The sequence below is a fragment of the Ciconia boyciana genome, chromosome 3, assembly GCF_034638445.1.
Source record: "Ciconia boyciana chromosome 3, ASM3463844v1, whole genome shotgun sequence".
In the NCBI taxonomy this organism is placed as follows: domain Eukaryota; kingdom Metazoa; phylum Chordata; class Aves; order Ciconiiformes; family Ciconiidae; genus Ciconia; species Ciconia boyciana.
This window is the reverse complement of record NC_132936.1, coordinates 108,962,733-108,973,657: the sequence shown is the minus strand read 5'-3', so window position 1 is coordinate 108,973,657 and position 10,925 is coordinate 108,962,733. Positions and strand designations below refer to the sequence as shown.

General features: G+C 40.1%; 1 protein-coding gene across 1 annotated transcript; it reads left to right on the top strand.

Annotated features, from left to right (window-relative positions):
• Positions 1 to 42: 42 nt before the first annotated feature.
• SDE2 (SDE2 telomere maintenance homolog) lies at positions 43 to 10,880 on the top strand. The gene is made up of 7 exons (XM_072857038.1): positions 43 to 205; positions 843 to 960; positions 3,073 to 3,184; positions 3,714 to 3,883; positions 4,621 to 4,732; positions 5,380 to 5,788; positions 8,793 to 10,880. Exons 1-7 carry the CDS (start codon positions 98 to 100, stop codon positions 9,006 to 9,008), a joined length of 1,245 nt encoding a protein of 414 aa, XP_072713139.1. The 5' UTR covers positions 43 to 97; the 3' UTR covers positions 9,009 to 10,880.
• Positions 10,881 to 10,925: the final 45 nt, after the last annotated feature.

Below are 10,925 nucleotides of genomic sequence, written 5' to 3'. Positions count from 1 at the left end.
GCCCTCTCCTCCCTCCCCTCTCCCCCCGCGTCACCTGACCGCGCGCCGCTGTCGTCACAAGCGCAGGCGCGGCGGCTGTTGGCGGCGCCGGGGCGGAATGGCGCTGCTGGTGCGGGATCCGTTGGCCTCACGGGCGCGGCCCTTGCCGCTGCCCCCCGGCGGCGGCTCGGTGTGGGGCCTCCGCCGCGATCGCGCTCGGGCGCTGGTGAGTGAAAGGGAGGCGAGGGGGGAACCGGTGGCGGTTGTGGGGATGTGGCGTCCCCTCAGGCCTCGGGAGCCCTCCCGGTGCCGGCGGCGGCGGCTCGCAGGCCGCAGGCCTGCCCTCGCCCCTTCCCCGCTCGCTGTGAGGACTGCCTCTCTGGCATCGGCGTGGTGGCGAGGCGACTGACGGGCTGTCGCGCGTCGCGAGTGTGGGCACGCTTCTTCTCGTTGTTGTGGCTTAGCTGGGCAGGAGGGTTTGCTGTGAGAGAGTCCTATAGCCTCTTTTATATATATATTATATATATACATATGGAAGCTATCAGTCTTAAATTCTTTACAGCCCAAAAAACGTGGGGTTTGTTTGTTCGGTTTTTTCAATACGGAGTGTTTGAACACAGTGTAAATTTTCCCATAGCGTGGCTTTTCCCCATTCATATTTACAAGCTGATTTAGACTGCGTTTAATTCTTCAGTAAACAGGCATTTAAACAAGCACTGTAGAGAATGTTTATGCTTTTAAGATCATCTGCTTTTTGCTTCCCTTCTGTTCCTGTAGGAAGGAAGGAAACATTACTGCGTAATGATTTACTTTGTCAGAATGTTTCATTTTCAATTGATCATATGATTCAATTTTGTTTTTAGAATATTCCTGAAGAAAGTTTGTATGTGAAATGTAACGGGCGACTGGTTAATGATGAAGATCTACTGCAGAATGGAGCCGTTTATAGTCTTGAACCAAGACTTTGTGGTGGAAAAGGAGGTTTGTTGCTTAACTGCTTCTTATTGATTAGATTCTTGGGTTAAAAAGCTTTTATTATGCCGTAGTCTATACTGACAGCAGCCGTCTTAATCTGTTAGCACATCTCTTTTAAGGTGGATGACTGATATAATGTCTGTGAGCTGAAACCAAGATCTGTGTGCAAAGCTGAGAATTTACCAGGGAAGCTGCAGTTCAGCTGACAGCTTTGCTGCCATAGCTCTTCTTTGCACCCCTGGTCAGCTTAGCTCTATTCGTAGAAATCTGTAACGTTCATCAAAGTGACTTCAGAGTTGAAATTGTGTTTAAAAGCACCTGGCTTCTTAGACTCTTAAGTTTCATTCGTGGTCACTTAGGACAAATGTGCCAAGTACAGGTAGTCTGTGATTTGAATGTGTGATAAGACGTAATTGATTTTGTCTTCTCTTATTTGGAAAAATATTTAAATGCCAAGATCCCAGTAGCCTAAGAACTAAAGAATTCAATCTAAACCAGACTCCTTATATTGACAAAATATTTTAACTGTGTTACAGAAGATATGTAGTAATCATGCAAAACGATGTAGCCACCAACAATATGGGCATTCCCTGAAATGGAACATGATGGGTGAAGCAGGTTTAGCAGGGTATTTGAGCGTAATTGGAGTTTGCTTTTTGAATCCGGTTCTCAGAATTTTCCAGCTATTGAGTTGAAAATGAGTTGAAAATGCTGAACAATTATGCAGTCTTGCATCAGGCTGCAGCTCAGCTTACTTTGCCTTCTTCATAGTTTTAGACAGAACTGGAAATAAATACTGTTGCTATAGCTTATGAGCTATTGTGGGTTTCTTAAGTGCCCTAAAAGTGGCACATATGGTATAAGTTCACAGTATAGGATGCTTCTTCCTCACCTGTTCATCAGCTTCAGTTATCCTGGCATGACACAGGATATGTGTTCTGTGATTCACTCTGTGTTACTGATGTGCCATTGGGGTTAGTTTAAAATTGTTCTTTAACAATTTTGTCTGATTTCTAAAGTGTTCTTTTTGTTTTGACTTTATAACTTAAAAGTGTGATAAAAACAGGCAAACACACAGGTCAAAACTATTGAGACCTGATCTCAAGGGATTACAGATCGTGCCGGCTTAGAAGAGAACTGAGCATTTTATTATCAGACCTAATTCAGCACCCATGACCTTAGTGAATACATTGCTGTTGATTTTTGGGAGCATGCCTGGCTAGTTGTAGCAGATATGTCCGCATTCTTCAGAATGTAAAATTCAATAGCACGTTTCACGTGCTACAGAAATTCTCCTTGCTTTTTCTGCCTTATGATACAGTAAGTCGTCTGGATTGGTTTGTAACAGTCCTTAAAGGTACTTTTGGGGCACTAAAAAGTATAGATTTGTTCAGCTTCTAGTAAAAAAAAACAAGTGCTTGGCACTTTCAAATTGCTTGAAGGATTATATTAGTATTAATCCACATTGTGTTTCTTTGAGGTAGTTAAACAAGTGTCTTTCTCGAACTGGAGACAACATAAGGTGAGACTGATTGAGAGAAATCAGCCTTGCCGATGAGTAATTAGTGGCTGAGGAGCGTATAGAAATCTGTTTTGGGGGACTCTCCAGCATAACATTGTACATCATGATCATCTTGATGAAGCTGCTAAGGCTATCTCCTAATTTTTTGTTAGATTTTTTAAAAGGGGATTTAAGATTGGTGGGGGCTAAAGGGGCTTAAAGGGGAGGTATATCCTGGCTAAATTAGAAAGGATTCCAAATGTTATCCTGAGATGAAAAAGGTTTCAAACCATTTTGCTGGGGGAGTCCAGAAATAGGCTTTAATGTTAGAAGTGCTGCACAGGTTCTAGTAAATCTGGAGTCCATTTGGTGTGATATCAGGAGCACAAAACCAATATGAGTGGTGAACACTGGATACCTTTTTTCACTTAGCATTTTAACCAATGACAATTCTGCAACATGTTGCAACTTTCAACTTATCCTTTATTTCAGTTGCATTGAGGAAGAGGAAAGTGTTGAATTCACTGTATTCTTTTTCCATATATAATTATTTTGTTGTGTACTAGCTCATCTCCATTTGTTTCTGTTTAGCTAATTCTTGGTTACATTTTTCTCAGGGTTTGGCTCTATGCTGCGAGCACTTGGTGCTCAGATTGAAAAGACAACAAATAGAGAGGCTTGCCGAGATCTCAGTGGAAGGAGACTTCGAGACGTCAATCATGAAAAAGCGTAAGGCATTTTCTTAGAAGCTAGAATTATAAGATAAACTGATCATGTAGTTCACTGTTAATAAAAAAGTTCAAATGACAGGCTGTTGTAGCAGTGAAATTTTGTTTTGAATACTAAAAAGAGCAAAAGTGAAATCTTAAGCATAGATAGACTGGAAGCCAACAAGATTCTTCTGATTGTAATTACATTACTGCAAAATAGAGGTGATTGTACTGCAGCCTGCTTTGAGAGACTGTTCTGCACCTCTTAGATTTCTCATCTGGAATCCGCACAGTTCTCTCTGAAGCTGCAGGACCATGATATTGGGGATATGTGACCTTACTGGTGTTCCTGTCTTCCAAAATAAACTTTACTCTCTTCTCTGTAGCAGAATATTCCTGCAGTAATTCCCCTGGGTGCTGTTAGTAGTCTTTTTCCATTGTCTCCCATCCTAGCAGGTGGTAGAAGCATTCAGTAATTGCAAAGCAACAAACTGATATTACATTAAATGTTGGAAACGCTCTCATTTTCATGGTTCTGTCGTTTGCAGGATGGCTGAATGGGTGAAGCAGCAAGCAGAACGGGAAGCAGAAAAAGAGCAAAGGCGCTTGGAAAGGCTGCAGCGGAAACTTGCGGAGCCAAAGCACTTTTTCACAAATCCGGACTACCAGCAGCAGTGTCACGAAATGGCTGAGCGACTAGAAGATTCCGTTCTTAAAGGTATTGCAGTTTAATCTCACTTTCTCTCCTCAAAAAATAAAGCAAACTAAAAACCCCTAAAAACCTCACTCCAGTATGAAAATTAAAAAACAAAACAAAATTTGCTGTCAATAACTCTCTTAATTGAATGAAATTTTAAATTCCAGTAAAATTTGTTGGAATTAGTTTTTCCTTTTTGGCTACTGCTTCTCTTAAATTACATTGAACAGCTTAACATGGATACTTCACAGAGATGCTTCATCTTGCTGTGCTACAGTGTCATCTCACAATAAAAGCAAAATTCTGTGAAGGTAGTGTTGCTAGTTCAGCTGTAAGAATTACATAATAATTTTCAGTGAAATGATAATGTATAAACAGGCCTTACATAAAAACTAGAAATTGAATCCAACTACAAATACCTTTTTTCACTTACTGTTCTTTGCAGTTATTTTGTTTATCCATGGATTGTTCCCTTGCTGGCAGCTTGATAGTGAAACTTGAGGCTGAATGGGATGTAGAACCTGAGAGTTCAGTTCAGGAATCCAATGTTAATTGACTCTGTGCCTTAGTAAAGCAGTGTGGGAAAGGTTTTGCTGCTACTGAGTTTATTCAGAAGCTTTGAGTCTACATAAATGTGCACTAATAGTGATTATTTTCAGTTGGTGTTTTAAATTGCATCTGAAATTTAAAGATAAGTAGAATTTACAATGTATGTGAATTGTGTACTGATGATGTAGACTTTTAACTTTATTTTGAAGGATTGCAGGCCACTTCAAGCAAAATAGTGTCACCAGAAAGTGGCGATAGTCGGAAGCGTCCAGGTGAATCTGGAAAGAGTGGAACAAAATCTCGAAAAAGAAGATGTTTTTGGTAAGCATTATGACTCTGTACTTAATACTCAAGTATTAAGCCCTGAACAGGATGACAGGTTAGGTACGTACAAGTAAGCAAGATCTTATCTGAGGTGTAGACTTAAATAGTAAAATTAAATTGAACCGATTAAATCGGACAACTGAAAGTAAATGTTGCTGTATTTATCTAATTCTGTCCCAGCTGGAGCAGGCAAACTTTATTTGCAAAAGTAGGCACCCCCCTTTTTTTTTTCCTCTCCTTCTAGTAAGGTTATATTCTGCTACTTTCCATTGTCCTTTTTTTCATTAATGAAGTAAATTCACAATTAACTTTAAAAAAAAAAAAATCTTCCTGGCATTTTTCACCTAATGTAACATGAAAGAGGGGTGATTAATGATTCCAGTGCTGTTTGGAGTAGCAATAGGTAGCACACATTTCTGTAGTGGGAATGCTGTAAAAAGATACCTGTTTTCGGGGGATATTGGGTTCTGTTCAGTATTAGCAGCTCTTCTATTTACTAAACTATCCTAAATAGCTGCTAGAGTAGTTCACTGCAGCTCTCTGAAGTGAGTTTTGGAAACAGAAGTGTGATAATAAAAATAATTTAAAAAAAAAAAAAAGTGAAAATAGATTAATATTCATTAGTAATGTACTCATTGTGCCAGGCTGGGATTGGAAGGATTGGATGATCATGACAGTTCGGATTGCGAGGATGACAGTGAAGATGACTCCCCTCATGCATCTGACGGAAGTTGTCCATCAGGCAGCAGATACAATGAAAATGCTGGAAATTCAAATGAATGTTCAAGCAGCTCTGTGGATTCGACAGAGGATAGTCCAGCTACCAGTGTAACTGAGAAACCACTGGAGCAGCCAGAAGGTACTGGAAGAGATCGGCAAGGAGGGACACACACAGGTGGGCAAACTGAAATTCCAGCTGAAGAAAACAGTAAAATGACAAAGCCCTTGAAGGAAGAGGCCCAAGAAAAGAATGTGGTAACCCAAGCTCTGAAAGAAGAGGAACAAGAAAATGTTTCTTCTAAGGCACAGGAAACGAACCAGTTACAGAGCACAGTAAGTATGAAGCAGCACAAAATGTGATATGTCTTTTTCTTCAGCTGCTTTTACTCAATCACTTTTCCCTTTGTGGATCGCAGAAAAGGGGAGGGGATTTGTATCCTATGACTTCAGTGTATTAGATGTAAGTGCTTGAATTAGAATCATCGTCTCCCTAACAAGCTAATAGAATCTCCAGAGTTTGATTCAGAGCACAAAAAATCCCAAGGTTAAAAGGAAAAGCAGCTTAGATGCATCGTACGACTTATGGAAATGGAATGTAGCAAGTTAATGGAAGCTGCAGCCAAAGAAGGCTCTTGGTTGACAGCGTCTCCGTGGAGAAACTTGAATTGTAGTATGGTAGCATTGTCTTGAGAGATGCTAAGTAGGATGGGTCAAGGAAGAACTTTATAAGATTAAGATTTTAATAGTGTAGAGTTTCCACTAAGATGCAGTTGCCCTTGACTGTCTAGTACTGTCTTTCCTGAGATCCATGTTTTCCCCTTGAGGTTTTTTTGCTTGTTTTTTTCCTCCTCTTACATGAATAGATACAGTCTGGATCCAAAATTCTTTGTTGAGGGGAAAAAAGGAAAATAAAACCCTTTTGTAGAATGAAAGACTTATCAATACTTTTTGAGACATTACCAAACACTGTCCAATTTGACTAGTCTTATTTATAACATAATTTGGCCTTGATGTTTATAATTGACGTCAATGTTTAAATTAGAAGTTGTTCCAAGTAGATGTCCCCTAAGCCAATCAGCTGATCAGTCTTTCTTAGTTTCTATTATGAAAAGACTTGAGTCTGCTTCACAAAGAACCCTCATAGTCTGGTGCAAACTTCACTTTTTCATTTACCATTGAAAGTCTGAAAGCAGCAGCTCCTTCACTAGAGAGGCAGGATTAGTATAAATGATGGGCTTCATCTGAACTGCAAAGGATGGTGGAAGAGTGGTTTTAAAATTGATCGTCTGACGTATGCATGGTGGAAGCAGGTCTGTACTGTTGCCATACTGTTATCTCTCCTGGCAATCTGGGTTGGTGTCACAGCCCTCGGCCAGATCAGGAGCAGTGCTGACCATGAGGTTCCTTCTCTGGTGATTGACAGGAGGATGGCTGGGATTCTTTTGCTGAAAAGGCTTTGGATCAGTCTTCCAACCAAGAGAGAATACAGCTTTTCCCACTGAACTGATGAAAGCCTGACTAATATTAGGCAGTAAAAGGTGCCAATACTTGTGCTTCATTGCCCCTTGCATAATATTACTACTAGAATTTTTTGGGTGTAACGAATCTAGGCTTATTCTAGCAGTAAAACAAAATGTGGTGCTTTTTTTGGGCTAGGGAGTTGCTTGGATTTTCTGCCTTCTTTCAGCTTGAGCAGAAAGTCTGTCATCAGTTGCCACTGCCATTGAGTGAATTCTGATAAGTGAAACTTTAATACAGTTAAATAGAAAAAAGACCAAGGATATCATCTGATAAATTAGAACTTTGTCATCTACTGTACTATTAGAGCTGGCAAATTTTAAACAGGATGTTTACCATTCTTCACTGTTTACCTTTTGCTCAGTATTTGCGAGACTGTCTATTCCTAGAACAGGAAACTCCACCAGTGCTGTGGCAGATTGTTATTGCAGGTGGAAATATTTTTATAACAGTCCTTGATGGATTTTTTTTTTTTAAAGTAGGATGAGAATAATGAGGCAACCAGTCTTTTTTTCTATGCTTAGCAGGACAAAGGTTCTAATTCTGCTAGTGTTAATTGTATTTGCTGAGTTCATAATGGAGTGGTCTCATTCCCACTGCTGGTATTACTTGCTCTGAAGTCCCTTTGATAACTCCAGCATGGTACGTACCATGAAACTAGTATGTGCTTTAAGTATTGAACGAAATGGGCTTAGATTTTTGTGTCCTTTTTAGTGTGTTAATGTTTGGTGTTAGTGTTTAGTGTTAGTAAATTCCAGCATTTGAATTATGCAGTCTTTGTCCATGTTTTTTTTGTGGACAAGACCCTGGGCTTGGACTAGACAGTCTATAGAGGTCCCTTTCACCCTCGATTATTCTGTAAATACACTAATTTCCTTTTAAGATTAAATTTTAATCCATTTTCTTGTGGCAGGATAAGATGTGAACTTCAAGACTTGTTCTTTTGTTAATCTTACTAAAAAGAGAGTGCTTTTATATCTATTTCTATAATTATGGTGTAACTGCATTAGAAATAGCTATTCATCCTCCTTCCTGCTACTGCTGGGGGCATATTGGTTATATTCTACGTCTGGCTAAAAAGGGGCTATTAGCTTTGCCATGCCTCTGGAAGCCAAGGTTAAGCTACTGAACTGCTAGGTGAGATGGTGGGCTGTTGTTTTTCCTTCAGTTTTCTTGGGAATACTTAACTTCCCTGGGGATAAAAACAGTGTCAACTATTTTGTCTCCAGAGGAATAGGATTAAATACTGCCACTTACTTTTTTAATTTTACTTTTTTGGCATTCCTCTGTTGCAAGTAGAATGTATTAACTCTAATGGAGTAATTTTAAAAGTTCAGCGGTGTTTATATCATTTAAAATGACCAGTGCTTCTGTCTTTGAGGCTGTATACATTGCAAGCCTAAGCACATCTGCAGCTTGTCTGGGCATGTTAGAGCGAGCCTTTAACTAGCTAGCAGAGGCACTGCGAGCAGCCCCGTTGGACACTGGGTACAAAGCTCACCTGGGCATTCACCCCGCTCTCGGGTGTGTTATCTCTGCTAGGATTTGCATGTTTTACAATTAGGCTGCTGGCTAGCTTCAGTTTGCTTGTACATGATGCAGTAATACTTTGCCTGGATAGCATAAGTACCACTACTAATGAGAATATCCAACATAATACATATGGAGACATTGCTCAACTTTATTAAGTATTTAGGAGTTTGAGATAATCCTAATTGAAGGTCTTCTGTAAAACGAAGCATTCTGTCTATACTTGTTCCTCCCCCCCCAATCAGGAAGAAAATAAAAATAGTCTGATGGGATGTTTTTCTCTTTGTAGGAGGTGGAACCAATAGACCTACTGGCATTCAACTCTGCTGCTGAAATGGAAGCCCTGGGTTTAGATAAACTGAAGATGGAATTGATGTCTTTAGGACTGAAATGTGGAGGCACTTTAAAGGAAAGAGCAGCAAGGCTTTTTTCAGTGAGAGGTCTGTCTAGAGACCAGATCGATCCTGCCTTATTTGCAAAGCCCTCTAAAGGGAAAAGAAAGTGATTTTTTTTTTTTTAAACATCATTTTGTATCTGTGTGCTTTTAAATTTTTCTTATTCTGTTGTTATTCTGTATTGCCACATAGACTTCTTTGGCATCCCTGGATAGTCTTTTGTTTCTATTCTTAAGGAAGTTCGATTAACGTAACACAGAATAAGTTGCTAGATAGCAAGTTCGTTATGTGTTCAATATTAAAGGAGTGAAACTACTGTCTTTTGATAAACTTTACAAATAGTTATAACAAGTCTTAATGCAACAGGTACTGTATATGGAAATAAATAACCTGAGTGGTTTCTGGAAAATGGTTTTATGACACTGTCATCACCTATTTTAAGAAAAATAGCAATCCTTTCTTAGCTTTATATTGAATCTCCTTTAATGTGTATTCCAGTTAGCACAGTTACAACTGTCAATTGAGAAACATTGAACTTATGATCCAGGCTTAAAAGCTGAAGTTTCTTTATATAAAAAGAACATTTTTATATGGATGAGGTCAGTATAAATAAATATGCTGTTCTATGAGCTTCTGTGGGATGTCAGGTATCAGTATGATATAAATTATTAATGTGTGTAAGTATTTCTTTTAAAATAAGTTAAATAAGGGTATTTACTTCTTTTGCTCTGGAAAAGTATCTGAGTGAGGGAAAAGAGAGAATCACATCCTTAAGAAATTAAGAAGAATAAAGTACACTTGCTGGCTGCTGAAGGTTAGTAACATACAGAGTGATGATCATCTGAAGCTGAATGGGAAATTTAGGATGGGTTTTAACTTTTTTTTTTTTTCAACGGTAAAAGCAATGGAATTGTCTCCCAAGGACTTAAATATCTGCAGTGGTGGTGCATTATCCTAGAGCAGCATCAGTAATCTCAGTGCCAGGAGTTATCCTGTGAGGTGGTAAGGGCCCTTTGCTGTAAGGGCAGCATGCTCGCACGACTGCGGGCGCAGCTGCCACTTCTCTGGTTTGAGAGGCTTTTAAAAAGTGTTCAGTTCAGTGCCTCAGATCTCAGATTTTACCACCGTATGCTGGAGAATATTATGTTTATGATCTGCTTATCAGATTTTCTTGTAGAGACACTTGAAAAATTAAAAATGATCTCTCTCCTGTTGTGACATCATACCATCCGTTTATCTGTTTTAAAGTTTGGCTCATAAAGTAAATTTTTGAATTGCAATACTGGTAGGAAATGGGCTTCAAATGCTAAGAAATCAGTTCACTCATGTAGTATTGTTTCTGGCGTGAGCAGTTTGTATCCGATATTTCAGTCAGTCTTGCAATCTTACGACCTTTCTCTTCAGAAGCGGTTTTATTTGTGCTTGGAAGTTCTGGATTTAGAGAGGATGTTAAAGCGCAAGGATTTATTCTTGACAAAATCTATAGGCAAGCCGTTAAAACAGTCGTGTTGGTGCAGCCGCTCCAAAATGCTGGTTAGCCTGACGGTTTATCCTTCCCTCACCAACGCCACCTTCCCAGGCATGCTTTGTTATAAAATGACGTGGGAAGGCTCCCTGCCCCGCAGGTTTGTGTGTCTGTGTGTGTGTGTGTCCCGCCCGCGGTGCAGGGATGGGGGCCGTGGGAGCCCCGTGCCGGCAGGCGTCGCTGCGGGCCTGGGCTGCGGGGCCCTGGCCCCCTCCGCCACCCTTGGCAGCCAGCTGGGAGGCAGTTCTGTTGTTCTGCATAGATCCAGCTGGGAGGCAGTTCTTCTGTTGTTCTGCATAGATCCTGGTTTGTGGGAGATGGGGCTTGGCCCTACTGAGGACAGGGGTGGGAAGTGCAGAATTTATTTCTAATGCAGCAGCTGATGTCTAGGCAAGTCAAAAACACCACATGTACTATAGTTTTTCTACCCGGAAGATGGATTTGAGACTATTTACCTATTTGCAAGCATATTTGATGTGGTTAAATAAAAGTCCTTGGTATC

Coding starts and splice junctions, on each gene's coding strand:
- SDE2 (XM_072857038.1), top strand. CDS start 98: ATGGCGCTGCTGGTGCGGGATCCGTTGGCCTCACGGGCGCGGCCCTTG. Junction 206..842: donor GCGATCGCGCTCGGGCGCTG/GTGAGTGAAAGG, acceptor TTTTGTTTTTAG/AATATTCCTGAAGAAAGTTT. Junction 3,185..3,713: donor GACGTCAATCATGAAAAAGC/GTAAGGCATTTT, acceptor TGTCGTTTGCAG/GATGGCTGAATGGGTGAAGC.